Source organism: Pseudophryne corroboree, chromosome 10, assembly GCF_028390025.1.
Source record: "Pseudophryne corroboree isolate aPseCor3 chromosome 10, aPseCor3.hap2, whole genome shotgun sequence".
Lineage (NCBI taxonomy): Eukaryota > Metazoa > Chordata > Amphibia > Anura > Myobatrachidae > Pseudophryne > Pseudophryne corroboree.
The window spans coordinates 343,802,166-343,830,147 of NC_086453.1; the positions used below are offsets into that span (position 1 = coordinate 343,802,166).

The window sequence follows — 27,982 nt, forward strand, 5'->3', positions numbered from 1 at the left end:
CATACAGGATAAACAGCGAGTCAGATTTTCTAACTCCAGCCGTCCTGGAAACATATTTTCAGGGCCCTGACCACGTCTAGCAACTTGGAGTCCTCCAAATCCTTAGTAGCCGCAGGCACCACAATAGGCTGGTTCAGGTGAAACGCTGACACCACCTTAGGTAGAAACTGGGGACGAGTCCTCAATTCTGCCCTATCCATATGGAAAATCCGATAAGGGCTTTTACATGATAAAGCCGCCAATTCTGACACTCGCCTGGCTGAAGCCAAGGCCAATAACATGACCACTTTCCACGTGAGATATTTTAGATCCACGGTTTTTAGTGGCTCAAACCAATGTGATTTTAAGAAACTCAACACCACGTTGAGATCCCAAGGTGCCACAGGAGGCACGAACGTGGGCTGAATATGCAGCACTCCTTTCACAAATGTCTGAACTTCAGGTACTGAAGATAGTTCTTTTTGAAAGAAAATAGACAGAGCCGAGATCTGTACTTTAATGGAGCCTAGCTTTAGGCCCCTATTCACTCCTGCTTGCAGGAAATGCAGAAATCGACCCAGCTGAAATTCCTCTGTTGGGGCCTTTTTTGCCTCGCACCATGCAACATATTTCCGCCATATGCGGTGATAATAATGCTTTGCCGTAACATCTTTCCTGGCCTTAATAAGCGTTGGAATGACTTCTTCCGGAATACCCTTTTCCTTCAGGATCCGGTGTTCAACCGCCATGCCGTCAAACGCAGCCGCGGTAAGTCTTGGAACAGACAGGGCCCCTGCTGTAGCAGGTCCTGTCTGAGCAGTAGAGGCCACGGGTCCTCTGAGAGCATCTCTTGAAGTTCCGGGTACCACGCTCGTCTTGGCCAATCCGGAACCACGAGAATTGTGTTTACTCCTCGCTTTCTTATTATTCTCAATACCTTTGGTATGAGAGGCAGAGGAGGGAACACATAAACCGACTGGTACACCCACGGTGTCACTAGAGCGTCCACAGCTATCGCCTGAGGGTCCCTTGACCTGGCGCAATAACTTTTTAACTTTTTGTTGAGGCGGGACGCCATCATGTCCACCTGTGGTTTTTCCCAACGGTTTACCAGCATCTGGAAGACTTCTGGATGAAGTCCCCACTCTCCCGGGTGGAGGTCGTGTCTGCTGAGGAAGTCTGCTTCCCAGTTGTCCACTCCCGGAATGAACACTGCTGACAGTGCTAGTACATGATTCTCCGCCCATCTGAGAATTCTTGTGGCTTCTGCCATCGCCATCCTGCTTCTTGTGCCGCCCTGTCGATTTACATGGGCGACTGCCGTGATGTTGTCTGACTGGATCAGCACCGGCTGGTGTAGGAGCAGGGATTTTGCTTGACTTAGGGCATTGTAGATAGCCCTTAGTTCCAGAATATTTATGTGAAGGGAAGTCTCCTGACTCGACCATAGTCCTTGGAAGTTTCTTCCCTGTGTGACTGCCCCCCAGCCTCGAAGGCTGGCATCCGTGGTCACCAGGACCCAGTCCTGTATGCCGAACCTGCGGCCCTCTAGAAGATGGGCACTCTGCAGCCACCACAGTAGAGACACCCTGGTTCTTGGAGACAGGGTTATTAAGCGATGCATCTGAAGATGCGATCCGGACCACTGGTCCAACAGGTCCCACTGAAAGATTCTGGCATGGAACCTGCCGAAGGGAATTGCTTCGTAAGAAGCCACCATCTTTCCCAGGACCCGCGTGCAGCGATGCACTGATACCTGTTTTGGTTTCAGGAGGTCTCTGACTAGAGATGACAACTCCCTGGCTTTTTCCTCCGGGAGAAACACTTTTTTCTGGACTGTATCCAGAATCATACCCAGGAACAGTAGCCGTGTCGTCGGAACCAGCTGTGACTTTGGGATATTCAGAATCCAGCCGTGCTGGTGCAGCACCTCCTGAGATAGTGCTACTCCCACCAACAACTGTTCCTTGGACCTCGCTTTTATTAGGAGATCGTCCAAGTACGGGATAATTAAAACTCCCTTTTTCCGAAGGAGTATCATCATTTCCGCCATAACCTTGGTAAATACCCTCGGTGCCGTGGACAGTCCAAACGGCAGCGTCTGGAATTGGTAATGGCAATCCTGTACCACAAATCTGAGGTACTCCTGGTGAGGATGGTAAATGGGGACATGCAGGTAAGCATCCTTGATGTCCAGGGATACCATGTAATCCCCCTCGTCCAGGCTTGCAATAACCGCCCTGAGCGATTCCATCTTGAACTTGAATTTTTTTATGTATGTGTTCAAGGATTTCAAATTTAAAATGAGTCTCACCGAACCGTCCGGTTTCGGTACCACAAATAGTGTGGAATAGTAACCCCGGCCTTGTTGAAGTAGGGGTACCTTGATCATCACCTGCTGGGAATACAGCTTGTGAATTGCCGCTAGCACCGCCTCCCTGTCTGAGGGAGCAATCGGCAAGGCAGATTTTAGGAACCGGTGGGGTGGAGACGCCTCGAATTCCAGTTTGTACCCCTGAGATACTATTTGAAGGATCCAGGGATCCACCTGTGAGCGAGCCCACTGATCGCTGAAATTCTTGAGGCGGCCCCCCCACCGTACCTGGCTCCGCCTGTGGAGCCCCACCGTCATGCGGCGGACTTGGAAGAAGAAGCGGGGGAGGACTTTTGCTCCTGGGAACCTGCTGTTTGTTGCAGCTTTTTTCCCCTACCTCTGCCTCTGGACAGAAAAGACCCGCCTTTTCCACGCCTGTTTTTCTGGGTCCGAAAGGACTGAACCTGATAAAACGGCGCCTTCTTAGGCTGTGAGGGGACATGGGGTAAAAATGCTGACTTCCCAGACGTTGCTGTGGAAACTAGGTCCGAGAGACCATCCCCAAATAATTCCTCACCCTTATATGGCAACACTTCCATGTGCCTTTTAGAATCTGCATCTCCTGTCCACTGGCGAGTCCATAAGCCTCTCCTAGCAGAAATGGACAATGCACTTAATTTAGATGCCAGTCGGCAGATTTCCCTCTGTGCATCTCTCATATATAAGACTGAGTCTTTGATATGGTCTATGGTTAGCAGGATCGTGTCTCTGTCTAATGTGTCAATATTTTCTGACAGTTTATCTGACCACGCAGCGGCAGCACTGCACATCCAAGATGACGCAATAGCTGGCCAAAGTATAATGCCTGAGTGTGTATATACAGACTTCAGGATCGCCTCCTGCTTTCTATCAGCAGGTTCCTTGAGGGCGGCCGTATCCGGAGATGGTAGTGCCACCTTTTTAGACAAACGTGTGAGCGCTTTATCCACCTTAGGAGGTGTTTCCCAACGTGACCTATCCTCTGGCGGGAAAGGGAACGCCATTAGTACCTTCTTAGGAATTACCAATTTTTTATCAGGGAAAGCCCACGCTTCTTCACACACTTCATTTAATTCATCTGATGGGGGAAAAACTACGGGTAGTTTTTTCTCCCCAAACATAATACCCTTTTTAGTGGTACCTGTATTTATATCAGAAATGTGTAACACCTCTTTCATTGCCTCAATCATGCAGTGAATGGCCTTAGTGGGCATCAGGTTAGACTCCTCGTCGTCGACACTGGTGTCAGTATCAGTGTCGACATCTGGGTCTGCGGTCTGAGGTAGCGGGCGTTTTAGAGCCCCTGATGACCTGTGCGACGCCTGGACAGGCACGAGCTGAGAAGTCGGCTGTCCCACATTTGGCATGTCGTCAAATTTCTTATGTAAGGAGTCTATACGTGCACTCATTTCTTTCCATAAGCTCAACCACTCAGGTGTCTGCCCCGCAGGGGGTGACATCCCTTCTAAAGGCATCTGCTCCGTCTCCACATCATTATCCTCATCAAACATGTCGACACAGCCGTACCGACACACCGCACACACACAGGGAATGCTCCAACAGAGGACAGGACCCACAAAAGCCCTTTGGGGGACAGAGTGAGAGTATGCCAGCACACACCAGAGCGCTATATAATGCAGGGACTAACTGAGTTATGTCCCCTATAGCTGCTTTTTCTATATAATTGTATACTGCGCCTAAATTTAGTGCCCCCCCTCTCTTTTTTACCCTTTTCTGTAGTGTAGACTGCAGGGGAGAGCCAGGGAGCTTCCTTCCAGGAGAAATGGCGCCAGTGTGCTGAGGGAGATAGCTCCGCCCCTTTTCCACGGACTATTCTCCCGCTTTTTCCTATATTCTGGCAGGGGTATTTTCCACATATATAGCCTCTGGGGCTATATATTGTGGTATTTTTGCCAGCCAAGGTGTTATTATTGCTTCTCAGGGCGCCCCCCCCCCAGCGCCCTGCACCCTCAGTGACCGGAGTGTGAAGTGTGTGTGAGGAGCAATGGCGCACAGCTGCAGTGCTGTGCGCTACCTTGGTGAAGACTGATGTCTTCTGCCGCCGATTTTCCGGACCTCTTCTTGCTTCTGGCTCTGTAAGGGGGACAGCGGCGCGGCTCCGGGACCGAGCACCAAGGACTGGGCCTGCGGTCGATCCCTCTGGAGCTAATGGTGTCCAGTAGCCTAAGAAGCCCAAGCTGGCTGCAAGCAGGCAGGTTCGCTTCTTCTCCCCTTAGTCCCTCGCTGCAGTGAGCCTGTTGCCAGCAGGTCTCACTGAAAATAAAAAACCTAATTTCTATCTTTCTTTCTAAAGGCTCAGGAGAGCCCCTAGTGTGCATCCAACCTCGGCCGGGCACAAAATCTAACTGAGGCTTGGAGGAGGGTCATAGTGGGAGGAGCCAGTGCACACCAGGTAGTCATAAATCTTTCTAGAGTGCCCAGCCTCCTTCGGAGCCCGCTATTCCCCATGGTCCTTACGGAGTTCCCAGCATCCACTAGGACGTCAGAGAAACCATGTGCACTGCAGGGGGGGTCAGATATAACATGTGCAGAGAGTTAGATTTGGGTGGGGTGTGTTCAAACTGAAATCTTTATTGCAGTGTAAAAATAAAGCAGCCAGTATTTACTCTGCACAGAAACAAAATAACATACCCAAATCCAACTCTCTCTGCACATGTTATATCTGCCACACCTCCAGTGCACATGGTTTTGCCCAACTGCTAACAAATTTGCTGCTACTATCAGGTCTGAATTATCCCCCAAGTCACTTTTCCCATCTGCATAAGAGAGCAGAAAACGGTCCTCCAGTGGTCCGACACCTCATCTTCTCCATGGGATGAAAGGAGCAAACCTTCGGTTTAAGGGAATTAACAAGGAGATTACATTTGTCCCTGTGGCAAAAGAAATAGCCTTATCCAGTCTGGGACAGAATAAGATTACCTCAGAAATAATTTGCCTCTGAAGTCTTAAACCAGAGGACCCGGCCTGCCAAGGCTTGAAGCCTGGCATCAATCAGGCCTGAGTTCTCCAGATATTCAGAAGCTTTACAGCTATGCTTCACAAGAGTCACAAGAATTGTCTAGGTCTGCTGTCTTACTGGCCCAAGCCAAGACTAAAAATAGGTATCCGCTGCATTGTAAAACAACTTAAGGGCGGCATTAAATTTCTTCTCTCTACAATCACTTAAGGTAGAAGCTTTCCGAAATGGAACGGTGGTGGTCTTAGATAGGCAAGCCATGGCATCATTTGTCTTATGCAGGGATTCCCATACTCTTCTAGAGAGAAGATAATGGTAGTGACCTGAAACCTACAATACATTAGGCTTAGTTCACGCTTCACCTAACATCTTTTAGCAAAGAAAAGGGGAAGGAATGTCTGTCCTCTACATCAACCCTACCTCGTGCTGTAGAGGAGGAACCCAGAGGGACCTGGTCCCCAGGATCAGGGACGGGGTAAAAAAAAAAAAAAAAAAACTCAACACACAGCTTAGCTTTTTAGAGAGGAGTGTGACTGCTGGTTCTCAATCACACTCATGCAACGCATGGGCTGGAACTCTAAAAAGGTTTGTGATCGTCCCTCCTTCAGTCTTTACCCTACTCCCCTTAGTCACAGTAATCTACTGACAATTTATTAGGGGTTTCTAGCAACAAATAGATACCTAAGCCAATAAGCAATGTTGCACTATTTGCATTTAAATGGAGTTTTGCTACATGCAAGTTACCCATTTATAAAACATGATCCCATTCACAACCTGCAGAATTATAAAGTATCAAAAGATCTTCCGTATGAGGACACAACACCGATATTACACACATACATAGATGGAGGACACGAGAAAACAGTCACAGCTTTCAAATGAGTTTCCATGTTTTGTTTAGGGATGACATACAGAGATGTCCTCTTACATCTTTGCTACCGTCAGTTAAAATGATAGGACGCACGAGCAGTTTCTGCGGATAAAAATGATATGCAGCATGTCTATATTCTGTGTGTAACAGCGGCTGTATCTGCATCCGAAATGCTACGTTACAGTGGTCTCCAAGAAAACACTGCAGCATAGCATTTTGTATGCAAATACAGTCGCATTCACACACAAATTATAGGCATGTTGCATATCATTTTAATCAGCAGAAGCTGCTCGTGCGTCATATTGCATTATTTTGTGTCCAAGATGCATTTTCGCAGGAAAATAATGCAAAAAGAGATGCTCTGCGCTACAGAGCACGCGGCACTCACACGTTGTGTAATGCCACTTGTAGCGCACAGAGCAAAGATGTAAGAGAACACATCTGTATAGGACAATGTCATAAGTTAGCACTTCATCACAGTAGTTTTCCCTATATACACACACAGATCTGCCTGTGCACCCATTGCAGGAGAGGTCTTAGCGATGCCTCATACATACCCGCTCATCCACTAGTTCACTGACTCTTTCTGCATTGAAAATCATTTCCTTCACATCAAGCGTCTCATCAATCACCTGGAAACAGTCATGGAGGTTAACATAAAAAAAAAATATATATATATTTATAAAAACAAAAAAGTCCATCACAAAATATGGAAAGCAAAGGAACAGGTACAAAGCTGGAGACTGGAGATGGGGTTGGTCTGGAATATCCAGAGTGAGTTATGATGTAGCCCTACGGTGTACAAATCTAGAACCGACTCAGACACACACCGCTAAACCATCTGCATTGCGGACCTATAACCCCCCTCAGCACCCTTTTATCAATCTCTACGGGTATAGGTTGGGCTGGACAGCGGTCAGCAGGAACATCTCACCACTTTGTCAGCTTTGCTCTTGCTGTTGAGAATCTTCTCTTCTGCACCAATGAGAGGTTTATCCGCCATACCGGAGCCTGGATAGAGAACAGGGAACGTTAGTAGGGTGGGATGCAGGGAAACCACAGGGAAAGAAAGGAAGGCTTGCGCCTGGAGCTGCTACCACATGAAGGCAGACGAGCACGACAACCGGTTTACCCTAAATAAACCCCGTTCCCAAATCTTCTGCTCGGGGAAAGTTGCTCTACACAATCATATCGAGGCTCGACTCCTCAGGAACCACCCTTTATTTTTTTTATTTATAATCAAAATCTACATTGACCCTTGAAAGGGGTGTATCAAAATAGATATTTATTAAATACCGTAGATAAAAGCAATTGCACAGAGTGATGTTTGTAGGACGAGTCGGCATTGGTGTAAGTCACTGTAGCGTTACACAATGTAACAGTAAGTTAGGTTACCGTCCCCTGCCAGAGCCCTTAATTAGGGTTCAGAGAGTAGCTTTAATGGTGCAGGTACACTCTAGCGGAATGCATCAATGGTGCAGGTACCGATGGTAGACGCTCATCTAGGCTTCTCTGCTGCACCTAGGTGCACCAAGGCTTATTAGCATAAGCCTTTCATCTATTGATCTCAGCTGCAATACAATACAGAGAGAATAATACAGCAGGGGATTAAGTCTGACTGGCCCTGGCTCAATTAATCCTATTAAAGGGATAGATGAGCAGGGCTCCATCTGTACACTCTAGAGCAGTGGTTCTCAAACTCGGTCCTCAGGACCCCACACGGTTCACGTTTTCCATGTCACCCAGCAGCTGCACTGTGTATCACCAACTGTCATAATTTAAAAATCTCCAGGTGACCTGCAAAACATGAACTGTGTGGGGTCCTGAGGACCGAGTTTGAGAATCTGTGCTCTAGAGGAATGTATCCGACTAGAAGATTGTAACAGTGAATTGCGGCCAGTGGAGAGATTCCTGTGATGTGTTCGAAATCTAAAAAGCCAATAGTTTGAGGTTTTTATTTAAGGCAAAACCGAACTGACATTGTGGTTGGTACATCAGTTTGGGGGATTTGGCCTCTGGTGGGTTCTTACATTAAGCATCATTGAGATACCAACCTTCTTCCCCACCCAAACCACCATCCTGGTTATGCTACAGTGACTGTCCCTACACCGGTGGGGTACATACCAAAATGCTCCTCTCGTTCCATCATGTGGTTGCAGCTCCGGTAACAAGTGAGACACACAGGTACCATGATCCATCACTCCTACGCCTCACACATTATACTAGACTGGGATGAAAACCAAAGACACTGGAGCGGTAGCAATCCCCATTCACCAGGAGGAAGTCAGCAACTCACCACGTAGACAAAGTCTCAAGAACGAAAGAGAACCAGATATTTAAGTCACCAGACATTGATAAGTTTAGAGATTTCCATGTGGAACCAGATGGGAATTGCTGGCTTCAGCAGGAGGTAAAAGGGTCACGCATGGAAATGAATGTGAAAGTGATAGACGTAGAGATGGGATGGGGGAGCGGTGTGAGAGCATAACCAACCTTTTCTCACTGGTAGGTAGGAGTCCCGTTGCGATTCTAAGCAGAAGATTGGGGGGGGGGGGGGGGGGGGGGCAGAATGGGGAGGTGAGAGGGAAAGGATTAATAAGGAAAAACAAAAAATAGAAAAAGCAGAAGAGATTAAAAAATAACTAAAAAGCTTGGGTGACCGTCAGGCTTCACGTGTGAGCAGAGCAAGAGACTTGTGCCCTGCGATGAAGGGCTGTGCGCTGAGACAGAGGTTCCACATTACGGTCACAAACAGATCTACTCATGCTGGACATTAAGTGTACATTAATGTGCGCGGTGACCATACAGCGCCTTCCAGTCTATATAGCATGCTTGTGGGAGACGTAACTATGCAGTGTGGACGCAGGTCGTTATGTAGTCACAAAAAGCTGCTATTAATTAACAAAACTGTCATTTCAGGCTCGGATGTGACTCTAGGTAATTTATGTACCAACTACCAGTCACGGGGGCAAAAAAAACTAAAATTTTAAATAAACAAAACCCTAAAAAACGGTTTAACACAACTTCTACATCTGGGCCTGGATAAAAAAAAGCAGTTACATAAAGATATATAAAATATACATGCTACTCTATCTGCCCCGTGTCTAGGCCGTACACTACAAACATTTTTGAACTTCAAGTGTATTTAAACTAAGAGTCAGATTTACAAGAACAAGATGCAGAAGACTCAGTGACCTGAGAATATTACTGCATGTGAGAAGGGAACATTACTCCCCTTCCCACTGCTTATTAGTGGCCATCTGCAAGGTTCCAGCAGTCCCTGCATGCTGACCCACCACAGAGGGCAGGGCTGGTGCCAGAACACTACCCGTCCTGTCTGCAGACTCTGACCGTCCAAGCCACTGGCCTGGCAGTGAGTATGAGGACACTACAGGAGGCTCATACATAGGAGGCCGCCAAGCAGTGGGAGGGCAGAAACGTTTTTTTAAAAGTCCCCTTCATCCATTGCAAAGTCATATTCAGTGTATAGAGATTTAAGGGCCAGGTAGGTAGCTGTATATGGAGAATTCTGTATAAGGAAGAATTACACGTCAGGGTTTACTTGTAGGTCCTGCCACCAGCACTGAAGGGGTCCATAGTAACTAGAGATGAGTGGGTTCGGTTTTACTCAGTTTTACTCGGTTCTCAAAACGGCATGTCATTGGCTCACGGATGTCTCTTGTTTTGGCTAGCCAATAAGATGCCGTTTTGAGAACCGAGTAAATACAAGTAAAACCAGAACCGGCTCATCTCTAGTAGTGACCCAGGAGCTGGCACAATTTTTTAGTGTAACCGAATAGGCTTTTTGCTCTGCACACTGATATAACTACATATAAGGGCGCAGTAACAGTGTATAACGCTAATGAAGGGCGTTAAAGAGAGACCCAGCCTCTAATAGCCATACACAGAAGCTTACAGGTCCATGCAAGCTCATCTACTCTTCATGACCGTTATGATCCAATAATTTGTGCATAAATATAAGCTAGAAAATCCCTCCTGTTTCCAGTTACAAAAAGACCCAGCAACACAACAGTGCCCCGTCCCCAGACGGACCACAAACTACGGCCGAAGAGTAAATACCTTCTGATTCTGTGATTGCCGGGAAGGTTTTCACCTGGAAAGGTCGGAAGGGGGCGCCCTCTCTTACTGGGGTCTCCTCGCTCTCCTCCGAGCTCACCTGGACGTCTCCCTGTGACTCGGAGAAAGAGGAAGTGAACTGGTCCATATCCGCTCGCTGCTCCTGGAACAGTTCATCTGAACGGTGGTGCGGAGGAGAGAGAGGACAGGAGTGAGGACCCTGAAACCTCCTAACTGGAGAGCAGAGTATTTATGGTACAAAAGATAGTTACCGATTTCATCCTGAATTTCATCAGCAACGTACGGAACTTTGTAGAGGAGGGACAAGCTCTGGTTCATTCTTTCCTCAATCACACGGAGATGGGTCACCACCTGAAAAACACAAGAGACCGTCAGCCCATGCCACGTCACTGAATGACAGAGAGGACAGCGGCACAAAAGCTGCCACAGACACCGGGAATTACACAGGAGTACTGCTTGGCCAAGCAAGATATATTGCAGCCCTAACACATGACTGACAGCCATACAGTGTAACGGACTATACGTTCTATCCTACCCAACAGCAAACCTTATTTTACACAATGACTGTAATCACAGAACAGTAATAATACACTGAGAACTTGTTTATCTTAAGAGACCATTTTATACTGGGATGGCTATGTAATAGTTTCACCACCAGGGGGAGACTGCGACGCATGATCTGACCACCTGTACAGGAAACCATTGAACAACTGAACAAAGGCCGCATATTTCCCAGCTCCCAAGGTTTTACCGAGAGACTGCTGCACAGGGACCAACCTATGACCGTTCAGCCCACGTATGAGGCAGGCGGAGAGTAAGTGAAAATAACAAAAATATTGCAGTGGTCAATAAGCAGTGGCCATCGCACTAAGCTGCAAGCCCCAGGAACCCGTGACGGGCTGTATTATAGAGTCGGATCACCTTCCTGTGCACATATATGAGACTAACAGCACATCTGTCTGCATGGGTGGCTGACGGCGGCTTACTGAGATCTGGGGTTATACTGACCCCTCCTACACCGCTTATTAAGCCTCCAAAATCAGTCTGCTGGATCTACTTTATATATACCAGGGGTAGGAGAACCTGGCGCAGTTCAGCTGCTGTGGAACTACACGTCCCAGCACGCCCTGCCCCAGTTTTGGTGTTAGGACATACTAAAACCGTGGCCGGGTATACTGTACTATACTATAGCTGTATAAGGTATTGTACTCTAGTATCTATATAGTAATGCCCCACGATCTGTCCCAAGTCAGGCATGTGCAGTAGGAGCAAGTAACTGGTAACGGCGCCTACAGCGGGCGGGCAGAAGGGACAGTGGTACAGTGCAGCTGGGGTAAGTGTAGGGGTGAGACTGGGAGGAGAGATGCCTACGTGGTCAGTTATCTACCTCACGTGGCCAGAGGTAGGAGACGCGTGGAAAACCATGTTCTGCACCCTGAATGTAATCAGGCTATGCTACTACCCCATGTTAATATTGTATATACCGTTACTGCTTCTTGTTATTTCCGGGGGCACCGTGACCTGGATACTACATAGAGCACAGACAGGCCTGACATAATAATGCTCCCTAAAAACAAGCTTTGATCTAAAAACTGATTTTTAAATCCAGGAGCTTGAAAAGTACCTGCAGGAAGTGCCAACCCCACCACCACCGTGAGGATGGTCACATCATGTGATCTACAGAAACTGGTCCCAGGGGGTTAGACACGGGGCACTGAACCGAAACAGAGCACTTACCTGGGACTTCATCTGTGCGGCTTTCTCCGGATCCACGGTGAGGACATGCTCGTAGTGGCGGATGGTGTGTAGCCTGTCCTTGTTTTCAGCCCGCACATAACGCTTCAGGGCCTGGAGGATACGGTGGGGCTGAAAAGCAACAAGACGCAGGTTAGACTATTACGGCGCCGGTGAAACGCGTTGCTTCACCTATTTCATACGTTTTACAGCGATGCATAAAGATTACAATTTCAGAGTTGTGACCGACAGCGGGCAGAACTAGGAAAGGGTTTAACTTGTGATGCAGACCGCTACAAATCAGATAAATGGTTACCAGGAGGGGGGGAGAAGGGTTCATTTTTATAATTTTCTATGCAGAGGTGACATTATCATTAATAACTGAATATATAATAAGTGGATGCGACAGCCAATAAAAAGGCTTCTTTGGAGCAGAAAACCTCAACTCCCTTGAAGGTCCTAATGTTTCTGGATTCTGTCCACACAAAGCTACATAGATACACAAACTGTACGTGAAGCCTGGGTGTTTCAGTGGGCCTTATAATGGAAGAGTGGGCCGTTGGCCCTATAGGAAAGGTCCTATGAGACTCACACGGGGGGAAGGAGCTTGCAGGGCAGAAAGGTAGTTCTCCAGAGCAACGCGGCGTTTGTCGTTCAGCATGCCCTCCACGTGCTCCAGGTGCCTCTCTACGAGCTGTTGCTTCTCATGGGCGGCCTCCTTCTCCAGAGCCTTCACGGTGGCCTGGTAATGCTGCAAGGCAGGCAGAACGGAAGGATGTACAAGGCACACTTTACATTGTTATCATAATCACACATACAGCTGGGAGACATGACCAAACTTCACCAGGACCGGAACCTCAATACGAGCCAGGGGTTAAAAAAAATCCATTAGCTGGAACTCAGGTGCGTATCATTGAAGTAATCTGCTTGTAACTGCTCGACACTTCTCATTATAGCGGACACTCATTAACCATGACCGTAGATGATTACAAAGTCACCCAGAGCCAAACAGCAAATTTTCCTTCTCCTGTTTCTAAAGGTTTCAGAAGGACACGATGGATGGAAAATTCACAGATAAGATTTCAGGCCCAACGTGGCAACGCTTAGAAGCGCCAATTATTTACATGTCTCACGCGCAAGAACAGTTAGTCAGACTTTCTTATTTGCTTTAATGGTTTTCTTCAGAGACCCAACGGAAAAAATGTAACACGCAAGGAGTAAACGCCACAGTACCAGCCGAGATGTACGTACACCAATCAGGATTCCTTCCAATCCATGAACTGTATATTGCACTAAACCCACCACATTAACGGGGTATAATGTATATTACGCCATTGCTGGGTGCTCCCCAATGCAATAATTACCCAGGTGTCTGCATCAGGTCAGTCCCATAACCACTTGCTCCTATTTTAGACCTTGCTAATGGATCTTGGTCAAATACCCAGAGCACGCTAGACAGCGCCAACAAAGAAACCTTTACCTGTATCAGGGTTTGCTTCTCAGTCTTCGGCAGGTTCTTAGCCTGACGCCCAGCTTCTTCCCACTCTTGTCTGGCCTGAAATAACAGCAGACAAAGCGACAATGTGGATGGTTCGAATTGCACAGCCCTCTCACCCCCATAGACAGACACTTGTTCAGGAACTCTGGACTCACCCGATCCATACGGTTCCGGTGTCTGACTTCCAGCTGCTCTTTCGCTTTCTGGAAGCGGGCGTGCTCATTGTCATCAGCGGGAGTCTCTAGATAGATGTCCACATCGTCAGCTGGAGCGGCAGTGGTGGGAACTAGGGAGAGACCAACGGTCAGTACCATGCACCATTATCAATACAGACACCCCCACCCCCCCCCTGCCCCCGTGGTTCACCACATCTTCACATTGGAGAAGGAGTGCAACAGAACATGAAGGTAAGCAAGAGAGAGGATGAGTATATAACACGAAGTTACATTAAATGTTACATGATGGCCACCCACTGACAAAGCTCAATACGCTGCATGTTAAATCTGGGGAAGGCAGGGAGGGCAGAACTTTCCTCCAGCTACAAAACCAGTGATCACTACAAAATGCATGGTCGGCTTGTGAACCATTTTCAAACAGTCAAACCCGGCAGTTGACGCCGTTCACCGGTGTCTGCCGTAGCGGAGCACGTCGCAGCACTCACCGGTGAAGTCATTAAAATCGCTAGTAAATGATGGACAGGTGGAATACTGGCTCGGCCCAAAGAAATGCCCGTCACCGCTCTGCGCAGTGGGCCGACCCACTTTTAAAACTTGGTAATGAAAAAGGATTTCGTACGTTATTGTTCCACAGATTAAGTATGGCGCCTATATGGACATTGTGAGACAAGGATCATTATCCCTTTACAGGTATCAGGATTATTACCCCTTTTCAACAAGTTAGAGTTTTCTAAAGGAGGGTCTAGCGGAATGGAACCAGCGACAGCAAGTGTGCCACAAGTTTAAGACTGAGATAACTTTTGTTATATGAAGCACATTGCCCCTCTGATCTAAGCATTCTTAAAGGTATGCCCCCATTTACCTCCCACTTCTCTCATAGCGTCAGAATGAAGGTGGACAGGCGGAGGTGCGGTAAGTAGCACAGAGGAGAAAACATTAGGATGATGATCACCTCATTTACAAGATTTAAAAAGAGACCAACAGAGCAGAAGGAAAGCTGGACAGATTGGCGTAACAAAAAAGTGTTGGATCAGAAGATGTAATAGGACACAGTTACATCAGTATAGTAGGGTCCTTGTAGTAACACTGAAGACGCAGTTCTAGCTAAGTGAGAACCTAGAAATCTGTCCACGATCCCCGTTATCCGATGCGCTGCAATGATATTAAATATGTGCAGAGACAGTCTGGCAAAATCAGTGGGCTGCAGTAAGGTGCCAAGGAACAGGGGTCCTGCCAGGGCCACAGAAGCCAACCTAGCAGGCAGATGTATATTCTAGGCCTTTTATTAAATGGGGCACAGGAGTTCCGACATATCTGTACCTTTATATCTAGGATTTTCTCACAGGAGCCCAAAGCTTAAACGCCCATCGCCAGAAAGCGATTAATGACGCCCTTCCAAGTACAATCACCCACAATGCACTTACTTAACAAACTTTCCAACTTTATACAGTGGTGGCTGCCAAACTCTGGGCTGCACCAATAGTAATCGCATCTGAGGCACGAGGTACTCTGTGCCTCCTCAGATTTTACTTCAGAATAATGCATCCAATGTACTACTTTAATGTTCAGATCCAACACCAGAGTATATTTTCCACATAGGGGGTTATACACCATCAACCATTCACTCCTTTTGGCAAGAGGATTAGCAGCAGAGTATTGGAAACTGAAGGGAGTGTTCGGTGTCAGGACACTATGTGACCATACGCCACCCTCAATAGCACTGAACACCCCCCCCCCCTACCCAGAAGGTAGAGCCTCTGTTACAGAACACCCCTTGCAGTCCACGCCGGCTTTCCCGTCCCAACCAGGAGAGACATTAAGCAACATAGATGTATATTTAATCGGCAGGGATCAGAATGATTTAGAGGAGCGCAGGCACACATGTGTAGACAAGAAGAAAGCAATTGCTGGATTGTTCAGAGATTAGGCTGCGGACAGACATGGTGCTGGGAAGCGGGAGACAGAAGGAGGAACAGACGCAGCAACAATTAAAGACGCTGCAGACATGATGGTAAATACTTTAACCCTTTACATCCATTCATAAAAACAGAAGCACTCCAGGGGTTGGTCATATGCCATGCCAGCTAAGTGATAGTCCTAATGCAGCGGTTTTAGTGCGTGGAGCCCACTGGAATGGATAAGAGAAGCGCCTTTGGGATGGAAAGGGTTAAAACAGACACCGCTGCACCAGAATTAGCGTGGTGCACCAAGGAAAGCCGCCTCTCCCGAGACGGTGAGCAGGAGACTTACTGGTCACTTTGCAAACCGCCATGCAATACTCCTCAGACTCAAAATTGTTCCTGTTCCCACCGCAGCCGCCGTATACAAACCGGACACACTTTTTCAGGGGGGCATTGAAATGCCAGCGCATAAACATGGCACGGCAGGGACCGGTAATGGCCTCTTGAGAGCAGACAGCTGTGAGGAGACGGGTTACAAACAGCATGAAGTGAGGAACCAGGCGGAGACACATTATTCACGTCTGCCCCTCATTTACATAAACACTTCTGTTCTAGTCAGTGCCCCTCATTTACATAAAGACTTCTGTTCTATACTCAATGCACACTGTAACCTGCAGAGATCTCTGCACACGTTACTCATACCACTGCTCACATAACATGTACTTGTGATACAGAACCTGCAGGCGGTTCCCTAACGTGTGCAAGGGCTGCTAGCTGCCCACATTCTACAATGACATCAAATAACCCAGATTGGGGAAAATTCTGCTCTGGATTTGTTTGCAGATACCGTGGAGCTCTATAATAAAAGACCATATCTCTATGTTCCTAAGACCGTAATGAGGTCCAGCACGATTTATCAGGCAGCAACAGGAAAATAAAGATGTATAAAATGTTTCATATAGTTCCATAAATAGAAAATACTTTCCAAGTGCTGCCACACCCAGACAATATTGCAGGGCCTGCGCACGGTCTCAGGTCACTATACGCAGGTTGTAAGATCCATCTAGAGGATCCTGACTGGAAAGTCAAACTCTCCCCCCCCCCCCACCCCCTTCCTCAAATTCCAGAATTATGCCGCATTACAGTATACAGTTTTAAGTCCTATCGCCCCCAAGGACACTTGGGAACCCCAAACCATAAATAACGCATTACAAAGAAAGGTAGCAATATAAAACCATGCAGAAAATAGCAACACAGGCTGTAACGCCTGAAGATCCTCACTATGATTTAATGAGCTCTCATGACGAAGTGATGCACCCGGTGGTGGGAACAGACCGCCTAACCCGCGGAGTGAACTGGCTTCCGCCGTGCTTTTATTAGTCAAGAAAAAGGACGTAGTGCATCACTAGAAGGGGACTTGGCCGTCGGCTTTCCGAGAGGAGGATATACAAGAATAAAGAATGCTTCTATACTTTTACATATGGGAATAGATGGAGTCTGTGATGCTAAATAGGAGACGTTGCACGCTGATGGGTTAGAGGTCACTCGTTCGACCTCTTCAAGTATAAGGTTTGCAGTCAAAAAATGTGGAGGATGAGTGAACTGCTATACGACCCACTGAGGAAATAGACCATACAGTGAGAAGCAGATAATGAAAAGTGAATGAGTAAAACCAGCGTAGTAACATTAAGTAGTCACCTTTTACGTCTGACATTATTTCTTTTCCAGATAATGTCTGTCCATTTACCACCTCTGTGGTAGTCTCTTCGTTGTAGTCCTCCTCATCCTTGTAATTGTCGTAGTAGTAATCTCTGTCTTCCACCACATCGTCTTCATCCTCAACCTCCTCCTCCTCATCCTCTGCTGCTGCAGCTGTGAAGTCCTCCACATCTGCCTCTGTTGGGAACTCCCTGAGAAGGGAAGAAAAAAAAATGTTTGCAAAAATATGGGCGGGGCCAACAATGGTAACACTATCAAAGTACTATTTGAAAAGTGAAGTACTAGCAATAATGATTCCTAGGATAACAATAAGGCATAATACATGTACTACTAAAAACAGACACCTTGATGCAGCTCCAAGAGAGGCTTTAAGGACGCTGCTAGTTGTGGAAGATAAGTGCGTTGCAGCAGACACAAACCTTTTGTACGAGTCATAATCATCTTCCTCTTCCTCCTGCTCATCATCCTCCTCCTCATCATCATCATCCTCCCCCTCCTCATCTACCTCCTTGGAGAGCGGTTCCTCTACCTTCTTGGCCTGGGGACAGCAGACATATTCCGTACCGCGGAATTGATCGATGGCGCATGGAAGCAGCATGCCGTAACTGTGCAAGACCATGACCTCTGTCATACAGGCCTGGAGGGGTCAGAAAAGGAGTGGGATGGGTTAGGATCTGCGCCATCAAACTTCCATATCATTACCATGACTGTTTACTCAAACCAGCGATCTTCCTCACCTAGGGGAAACTATATGGATTACACAACACAATGTAACCCCCAATTAGAGTATAATGCGCCATACTCCCAAATATCCACTTCACTTAATAAGGCGTAGCATGGGATGAATTCATTAATTCATTGCAACAGTCAGCCCAATCAACTGCAGAGCACATTGCACAGAGTGATGGGGATCATGTTCAAAGTCTTTAAATGACAAGCAGCCTATTACTGGAGTAATGTCAGGACTAATAGCACAATTCCATTGGAGATCCTCAACCAGTAATATTCTATATTACGGTTAGCTAGTGACCATTGCATATAATGAAAACGCAACAATGTAAATCCTTTTCTCGTAATCCGTAGAGGATGCTGGGGTCCATATTAGTACCACGGGGTATAGACGGGTCCACCAGGAGCCATTAGCACTTTAAGAGTTTGAGAATGTGGGCTGGCTCCTCCCTCTATGCCCCCCTACCAGACTCCGTATAGAAACTGTGCCCGAGGAGAAGACATACTTCGAGAGAAGAAAATGCACAGATAGTGGCAAGATTCATACCAGCTCACACAACAAGGCATATCCGGCCAACAGGCCGGAGAACTCGGCAACAGCTGAAACAGTACTGAAACAGGAACGAACACAGAACTTACCTAGGAACCAGGTAGTACTGAACCAAATAACCACTACAGGATAAAGAAGCGATGGGCGCCCACCCAGCATCCTCTACGGACTACGAGAAAAGGATTTACCGGTAGGTAATTAAAATCCGATTTTCTCTTACATCCTAGAGGATGCGGAGTTCCACATTAGTACCATGGGGATGTACCAAAGCTCCCAGAACGGGAGGGAGAGCGCGCAGGCTCCTGCAGAACTGCTTGACCAAACTTGAGGTCATCAGAGGCCATAGTATCGAACTAGTAGAACTTATCCAACGCGTTCGAACCAGACCAAGTAGCTGCAAAGCTGTAAGGCTGAGACACCCCGGGCAGCCGCCCTGGAAGAACCCACTTTACGAGTAGAGTGGGCCTTAACCGATTTTGGACACGGCAATCCTGCTGTAGAATAGGCATGCTGGATGGTGAACCTGATCCAGCGAGAAATCGACTGCATAGAAACAGGATACCCAATTTTCTTGGGCTCATAGAGGACAAACAGAGTCAGATTTCCTGAGACGAGTAGTCCTCTTCACATAAATCTTTAAAGTCCTCACAACATCCAAGGCCTTAGAAGCAATTGAGGAGTCAGTAGCCACTGGCACCACAATAGGTTGGTTGATATGAAAAGCCGACACAACCTTAGCAAGGAACTGTGGACGAATCCTGAGTTCCGCCCTATCTTTGTGGAAGACCAGATAGGGACTTTTACAGGACAAAGCCCCCAACTCCGACACACGTCGAGCAGAAGCCAAGGCCAACAAAGTTACCTCCTTCCAAGTGAGAAACTTGATTTCAGCCTCCTGTAGAGGCTCTAACCAATCCGATTGCAGGAACTGCAACACCACATCAAGATCCCATGGGGCCGTTGGCGCCACAAAGGGAGGCTGGATGTGCAGAACCCCTTTCAAAAAGGTCTGAACCTCAGGGAGGACAGCCAATTGTTTCTGGAAGAAAATAGACAAAGCTGAAATCTGGACCTTGATGGAGCCCAATCTCAGGTCCATATCCACACCTGCTTGCAGGAAAAGGAGAAAACGTCCAAGTTGAAACTCCACCGCAGGAAATTTCTTGGATTCACACCAAGACACATTTTTTCCAAATTCGATGGTAATGTTTAGACGTCACACCCTTCCTAGCCTGTATCAGGGTAGGAATAACCTCACTCGGAATGCCCTTCCGAGCTAAGATCTGGAGCTCAACAGCCATGCCGTCAAACGTAGCCGCGTTAAGTCTTGATAAGCGAACGGCCCCTGCAGTAGAAGATCCTCTCGAAGACGTAGGGGCCTTGGATCTTCCAGCAGTAGATCCAGCAGATCTGCGTACCAAGCCCTCCTTGGCAAGTCTGGAGCAATGAGGATTGCCAGAACTTTTGTTCTTTTTACAAGTTGTAGAACTCTTGGAATTAGAGGAAGTGGAGGGAATACGACATGAACACCCACGGCGTTACTAGTGCGTCCACCGCCACTGCCTGTGGGTCCCTCGACCTGGAACAGTACCTCCGCAGCTTCTTGTTGAGGCGGGAGGCCATTATGTCTATGTGAGGAACCCCCCACCAACTGGTTACCTCCTCGAACACCTCCGGGTGGAGGCCCCACTCTCCTGGATGTAGATCGTGTCTGCTGAGAAAGTCCGCTTCCCAGTTGTCTTCTCCCCTTGGAATGAAGATTGCTGACATCGCTACAGCGTGCCTTTATGACCAGAGGAGGATTTTTGTCAACTCCGACATAGCAGCCCTGCTCTTCGTTCCGCCTTGTCAGTTTATGTAGGCCACTGCGGTCACGTTGTCAGACTGCACCTGAAGAGCCCGATCCTGTAGAAGGTGTGCTGCTTGAAGAAGGCCGTTGTATACAGCCCTTAGCTCCAGGATGTTTATTGGAAGAAGGGACTCCTGACTCGACCACCTTCCTTGGAAGATTTCCCCTTGAGCGATTGCTCCCCAACCTCTTAAGACTTGCATCCGTGGTTAGAAGGATCCAGTCCTGGACTCCGAACCTTCGGCCCTCCAGAAGGTGTGGTAGTTGTAGCCACCAGAGGAGCGAAAACCTGGCTTTCAGAGACAGACATATCCTCTGGTGCATGTGTAGGCGAGATCCCGACCACTGGTCCAAGAGATCCAGTTGAAAGAAGAGAGCATGAAACCTTCCGTACTGCAGAGCCTCGTAGGAGGCAACCTTCTTCCTCAGAAGGCGGATTCACTGATGAACTGACACCCTGGCAGGCTTCAAGACATCCCAAACCATGGTTTGAATCACCAAAGCTTTCTCCACCGGTAGAAACACCCTCTGCACCTCCGTGTCGAGGATCATCCCCAGGAAGACAGCCTCCTTCTCGGCTCCAGATGAGACTTTGGAAGGTTCAGAATACAACCGTGCTCCTTGAGCAGATGCGTCGTGAGAGCAATGGATCTTAACTTCTCCTTGGACGATGCCTTGATCAGCAGATTGTCCAGATACGGAATTATGTTCACCACCTGCTTGCGGAGGAGAACCATCATCTCTGCCATCACCTTGGTGGAGACCCTCGGTGCCGTGGAGAGACCGAACGGCAGTGCCTGAAACTGATAGAGATCGTCTAACAGTGCAAACCTGAGATAAGCCTGATGCGGCGACCAAATGGGAATGTGGAGGTATGCATCCTTGATGTCCAGGGACACCAGGAACTCCCCCTCCGTCAGTCCTGAGATAACTGCCCTCAGAGACTCCATCTTGAATTTGAAGTCCCTGAGATAAGGGTTCAAAGATTTCAAGTTCAGAATTGGCCTTACTGAACCATCCGGCTTCGGAACCACAAAAAGGTCTGAATAGTAACCTGATGAGGTGGACTGGAACAATGACCTCGGACACTAGCAATTTTCGGATAGCGTCCAGTAGAATAGCCCTGTCTGCCGGCAAAGCCTGCAAGCCTGATTTGAAGAATCTGAGGTGGGAGAATTTGAAACTCCAGCCTGTACCACCGGGACACAATATCCTGTATCCAGGGGTCCAGGCCAGACGACACCCAGACGTGGCTGAAATGCCGGGGTCTTGCTCCCACCTGACCTTCCTCCAGGCTTTGCAGTCCGTCATGCTGAGTACTTTGAGGTACCAGAAGCAGGCTTCTGGTCCTGGGAACCTGCGGGAGCAGGCTTTTTGGATTTGGCACGACCACCTCTAAAGGAGGTGTGAGAGGGCTTGTTCTTTCTAGGTCTAGTGGGCCGAAAGGACTGTGACGCGTTGGGAGTAAAAGGCTTCCCTCGTTGCCGGTGCAGCAGAGGGGAGAAAAGGAGACTTACCCGCTGTAGCCGTGGCAATCCACGCATCCAGCGCCTCCCCAAACAGAGCCTGACCTGTATAGGGTAGGCTCTCCACACTTTTCCTGGATTCCACGTCCACAGACCATTGGCGCAGCTAGAGACCCCTGCGAGCCGAGACGGACATGGAGGATATCCCCGCAGCCATGGAACCCAGATCCTTCATGGTTTCTACCAGGAACCCTGCAGAATCCTGTATGTTACGTAAAAATAAATCAACGTCACCTTTATCCATCGTAGTCAAGTCCTCCTGCAGAGTGATTGACCACTTTGCTATAGCTTTTGAAATACATGCACAAGCAACAGTAGGCCGCAGTATAGCCCCTGAAGCCGTGTATATGGATTTGAGCGTACCATCCACTTTGCGATCTGCCGGGTCTTTCAACACGGTAGATTCCGGGACTGGTAAGACCACCCTGTTTTGACAGCCTAGAGACAGAGGCGTCAACTATAGGCGGAGACTCCCATTTTAGGGATCTGGAATTTTTTCTCCGGGTTTTCCCAGGCTTTTTCAAATATAGCATTTAATTCCTTAGATGCCGGGAAGGTGAGAGGGGCTTTCTTACTGTCCGTGAAAAAGACCTCCTCAACCTGCTCAGGAGGTGTGTCAGAAATATTAACACATCCCGCATGGCCTCAATCATCAACTGCACCCCCATAGCAAGCGATGCCGACCCCCTCGACACATTCCCATCACCGTCTGCTGTGTCAGAATCGGTATCCGTATCATCCTGCATAATCTGGGCAAGAGCACGTTTGTGAGAATGTACCGCAGGGGGCCCCGAGGGAGCAGTATCGGACCATACTGCCATAGAGGACTGCAATACCCGAGTAGCATGCTCAGTCCTAGCAACCCTTTCAGAAATCTGAGAAATAGCCCCCCTAAGAGGTTAACCACTCCGGTTCTCTAGCTGGGATCTGCGCTACAACAGTGCAATCCTGATTACATGGGATGGGATCTTTCTGAGAAGATAAATCCTCTGCAGCATATGAGACCGAGTCTCTAGACATGTTTGCTTGTACACCCCACAAACACACAGGGCAGACAGAGTCCCCCCCCCCCCCCCAAGAATGGCAGACACACACAGAGATTGGAGCCAACCCACACACAGCGCTATATAGATATAGGGAGACCCTTAACCAGCGCTGACTGTGTCCCTTAATAGGTGACACAGTCTTTACACAGCCTCCGCTCCCTTCTACAACACCCTGGTACCGTACAGATAGCTGGAGGTGCTCTGGAGGGACTGCTCTTCCACTGGCAGCGTGTCTGCAGGCAGGAAAATGGCGCCGAGTGCTGCTGGGTCCGCTCTGAGAAGCTCCGCCCCCTTAATGGCGCTGTCTTTCCGCTCTTCCAAAATTATACTGGCCTGAGGATTTTGTGCTGGCTGAGATCCGCGGACCCAGACAGGCTTTCTGGTCAGTGTAGGGTTAAGGCACCGGCTCAGGGCGCCTCTCACAGCGCCGCACCCAAGTACCGCTGAGCTCCCCGGAGCGCAGTTAGTACTGCGCTCCTACGCTGTAGCCGCCATCTTCAGATCGGCTTGTTAGGAAGCCGATGACTCACTCGCCACACTTCAGCTCTGTAAGGGGGTGTCGGCATTCTGCTGCCACCCCCTCATTTCCTCGATGCAGGGAGGCTGTTGCCTGCAGCCTCTTTGTAAACGAAAAAAAACTCTAAAATAAACTTTTCTAAAGAAGCTCTGTAGAGCTCCGCTAGCTGTGACCAGCTCCTCCAGGCACATTTTCTAAACCGAGTCTGGTAGGAGGGGCAGAGGGAGGAGCCAGCCCACACTGTTAAAATCTTAAAGTGCCAATAGCTCCTGGTGGACCAGTCTATACCCCATGGTACTAATATGGACCCCAGCATCCTCTAGGACGCAAGAGAAATAAATATTTTTGGAAAATCTATACCTTTGTCAGACCATTCACGCTTACTTTTACCACTATTGGTCCTAAACAATAGAGACAGAGATCAGGAACATTGGTATTCAGTTTAGATTTATCTAGCCAACCTGCACTTAAGCGTTAATTCCTTTATTTATTACAAAACGAAGGTAATCTGAGCCGGTAACATCTCATAGGCTTGTGTCAATTTTAGTTTCCTTGTATTACGCGTTTCATGGGTCGCTGCCCTCTTCTTAAGACAATGAAACGCGTTGATGATAAGTGCCAGAGTTGTATGTCATAATAAGGTAGGCAGCCGTTTTCTATCGGTTGCAGTAGGTTATCAGGCCCAAATAGCAGAATTAACCTTCTATAAAGATGAAATGAAACGTACAATATCTTTTACGAATGACATTTTCAGACTTTTCAAAAGGCATTGATTGGGAGATTCTTGAGAGTTCAAGAGGAACCAGTTATTGAACCAGTACCATTTTACAAAGAGTCTCTGTGCTGGAAGTTTGTTTTTTTACCTTACAGATAAGCAATAGATCATAAGTTGTCAAAAATCAATGCACCCCGCACAGTTACAGTAATAAACATTCAATATTACCTCTCTAGCCACGTTCTGCCAATGTTGGTGACTCTCGCACACATCCATCCGTTCCTTGTGGAAGAACTTGCATTTCTCAGGCACTAGAAGAACATCACTGACGAAGTCTCCCACTACAGAAGCATAAAGTGGTCATCACAAAAAGGTAATGAAAAGAACAAAAGACACCAAAGAAAAAAACAAATCAAAACAAGGAGACACACAATTAAAATAGATAAGATTTCTCAATGGTCTTCAGGCTGGAAGTCTAAACCCTAGGAATCATCATCAATCAGAGAGACTCTTGGAGGCTCTAATGTGCTACCAGCCTCTGCCAAATCTCCCTCAAGATTACCAACACAGCCAAAAAAGATCTCAGTGTGCTACTGGAAAATTAAATGACGGCCCAAGCGCTCTGGCATTAACGGGTTCTCCCTTAACATACGGATGTATAATTCAGGAGTGTGTAAGAGACCTAAATATTTCAATGCTCCGACCGAACAAAAACTAGCCTGAGAATAATAACTGCCCCATTTGTAAAAGGCTATATCGAAGTCTACAGGTAAAAATATAGGTTTGCTCCTTTGTCCACACTGATAATAGGATGCTTGTACTGAAGTAATAAATCCCGCAGGAATGCAGTAAAGATCATTTCTGCGGAAAGTAAATTACACCACGAGACAAGCAGAAAACGCCAGTCAATAAATCACTAGCAGGAATGGCTTCTGGGATGCAATAGCTGTGACCTTGATGGTTCAATAAGCCATGCTTAGGATGTGGCCACAAATTCTGAGGAGTTAGATCTGCCGCCTCGATTGATTACAAATCAGGTATATTAATTACCCACGGAATCCGGCCTAAGGCAGCGTGTTATCAATAGCAGCTCAGTGCAGGGTGAACGTGATTCGCTGGGCCTGGCTCTGGAGAGGTGTCCGGACGTTAAGTGGGGGCGTCACTATTCCTTAAGGGAAGAGGGAGGAGAGACGTTTCCTACCTTGCGAGCGATGTTACTAGCTATATAATAACCTGATTTTTTGGTAATGTATAGGCTACAATCAATCATATCAATGGCTGGGATGGCGGATATTTACCCAGACAATTGTAGGGCAGGACGATATGACTGTGTCCCTTGCAGTTCTTCTTGCCCTTCTTACACCAGTTATCAATGCTGACGGGCTGGTTGGCCTCCACTACGTTGCTGATCTGAAAGTCTGGGTAGACCTATATAACAAGGGAGAGGAGCGAGAGATGAATTATGAGAGACCGCTGCATTTATCTGCCCCCATCTACAGAACCTTTCACATGACGCGTTTCATGTGTTTCATGTGGGTTTTCCATACTGCAACTTTCACAGGTCCCCTGGTCCCCTAAACACTGATGCAAATGGAACGTGAGACAGCTGGACCAGGAGCAGCCGCAACATTACAGGTCAAACAGAGGAAAATGCTTTGAGACAAAGTAGGACATTGCATTAGATATGGAGGGATACATCCAATCTACAATTATACAGTAATAACCCCATATAATACCAACATCTTGATATCTTGATTCCACTCACCTCCTGGCAATACTGTAAAACCTCCTCCTTGGTCTGGACACAGCTCTTGCTTCCTGAAGGATCGGGTTCCCATTTGCCAGTCTGAACGTTTATGTGCATGTTCAATTTTCCGCAGAACATCGCCACTTGCGGCTCGGACACCGCGAATCCTACGGCAGCATTTGCCGCCAGGGCCTGTAGAAAGAAAAGAATATTTACGGCGGTATTCTAGAACGAGCATTACTGCTTAACTATTGGAACGCACATCGGTAACCCCAGCTTTCTACATACCAGTTCACTGAAAAGGCAATGCCTTAAATAATTTGTTGGTAGAAAACAAAACAAAAAAAAACCCACCACCACCACACCAGAAAAGGTTTCCACTACAGTAAACTGTTTCTTCTAGAATTAATAACAACTGTACGTGATGCGCGGGACGCTCATATTTGTGGTATAGAAACCGTTCACAGAGAATCGCCCTACTGTGTACCACCACTCATGTTAGCCTCCAGGTATTATGCTATTCCATGGTAAGTTATACCTATAACCTCCCCCTGTATATTAACCAATTCGCTTAGTACTTTAAAGACCAGTGTGACGCTAAGATATACTGGCAGTGCCATCAATGCAGACTATGGCAATATGACAAGTGGCTAAAATAAAACTAAACCTGGGTCACGTTGGTGATCCCGGTTCTCAGTTGTTCAAATGAGGTGTGAATCTGCCAGGTGTATGTACATTAATACTGCACATCTCAGACATCTAAGAACCAGACTCCACAAACAGAAAAACTCAACATAATGGGCTACAGGTTATTTAAAAAAAAAAAAAAAAAAAAAAAGCTTTTTTTGTTTTTCCATTCACCTCTTCCAAACAAAACTTAAGTGTATTACCTCAGAAAGCAGGATGGCAACCATAAGAACAGGCCTCGGCCTGCACACGAGCCACTACAGTACATCGGACAGGACAATGGGGGTCTCACTCTGTTTTAGCAAAAATATTGTTGTACATGTTAACTCCCATAGTAGAAATCAATTTTTTTATTTTTCTTTGAACAGCTCCTGACCTAAATTGTTTCCTTTCCCCCTGCGTGTTGGCATTTGGAGCACATGCTTGGTAAGCCGGCTCACGTGTGTGGAGCAGCGTAACGCTAATCCCCAGCTCACAGGGATGGCTGGTAGTGTTACCGAGGGCGATCTGGTCATCCGCAGCAGAGAATGCAGCATTCTTTCTGCGCGATACGTCCAAATGCAGAAGTCGCCACTTGTCCCATTATACATAAAGCGGGATGCACTGGCGCCAACGCACCCAGGCACAGGCCAACCAATAGAAACGCTGCGATAGGAAAGCTTTCTAAGCAGATATCAGACCTCATGTTGATAAAGCAAGGAGCCCAGTGGTGGTCTTCAGTTTCCTATCGTACTCACTAATAGGATTCAAGGTGCTTAGGGATATAACAGGACGCCCTTCTATAATGGCGCAAATGTACTGCGTGGTAGATCGGAATTACTGACAGGGGTTGGGAAGAGCTGCAGTATCCTGCAGTCACATGTTCTAGCTAAACGTAATACGCTGGTGTGCAATACAACCGTCTAGTGTTATATGTAAACCCCTAGGGACAGCACAATTACCTCTCTGTTACCCTTCGGAGTGCACGTGTATGCAGGTATACAATATTACCGTATAGCACAGGCTATATGCTGTTACACAATTCCTTCAGAAAGGAACAGACGACGTCCACTCGCAGCGGCCAGAAAGTAAAACACAATGCTGCGTTTTGTTGTAATCAGGAAAAGCAACAGCTCCCCCCCAACAACTTAATTTTGCAAAACAAAAATAAAACAAATTCTGTCAGAGGACTTTACCTCACATAAAGCACACAGGAACAAGCTTTAATGCTTAATGACGGAGGAGTCATCTCACTTGGGCAGAAAGCTCCCCCCTCCTCATCAGGGATAGACTGGCAGCAAACAAAGGCTGTAAGGACAGGATGGGCTGGG

General features: G+C 47.5%; 1 protein-coding gene across 7 annotated transcripts in view; it reads right to left on the reverse strand.

Moving 5' to 3' along the window:
• Window positions 1-27,982, reverse strand: part of APLP2 (amyloid beta precursor like protein 2) — an 85,089-nt gene that overhangs the window by 4,614 nt on the left and 52,493 nt on the right. The window contains exons 2-16 of one of the 7 annotated variants that reach the window (XM_063943636.1): window positions 26,004-26,177; window positions 25,537-25,666; window positions 24,467-24,579; window positions 17,726-17,943; window positions 17,286-17,497; window positions 15,937-16,104; window positions 13,666-13,796; window positions 13,493-13,567; window positions 12,605-12,763; window positions 12,016-12,144; window positions 10,530-10,629; window positions 10,261-10,434; window positions 8,674-8,709; window positions 7,115-7,191; window positions 6,738-6,812 (exon numbers count right to left, since the gene is read on the reverse strand). In XM_063943636.1, the coding sequence (XP_063799706.1) occupies window positions 6,738-6,812; window positions 7,115-7,191; window positions 8,674-8,709; window positions 10,261-10,434; window positions 10,530-10,629; window positions 12,016-12,144; window positions 12,605-12,763; window positions 13,493-13,567; window positions 13,666-13,796; window positions 15,937-16,104; window positions 17,286-17,497; window positions 17,726-17,943; window positions 24,467-24,579; window positions 25,537-25,666; window positions 26,004-26,177 (1,971 nt within the window). The remainder of the gene's footprint in view (window positions 1-6,737; window positions 6,813-7,114; window positions 7,192-8,673; window positions 8,710-10,260; window positions 10,435-10,529; window positions 10,630-12,015; window positions 12,145-12,604; window positions 12,764-13,492; window positions 13,568-13,665; window positions 13,797-15,936; window positions 16,105-17,285; window positions 17,498-17,725; window positions 17,944-24,466; window positions 24,580-25,536; window positions 25,667-26,003; window positions 26,178-27,982) is intronic. The other 6 variants (XM_063943638.1, XM_063943640.1, XM_063943637.1 and 3 more) reach the window with 6 other exon arrangements.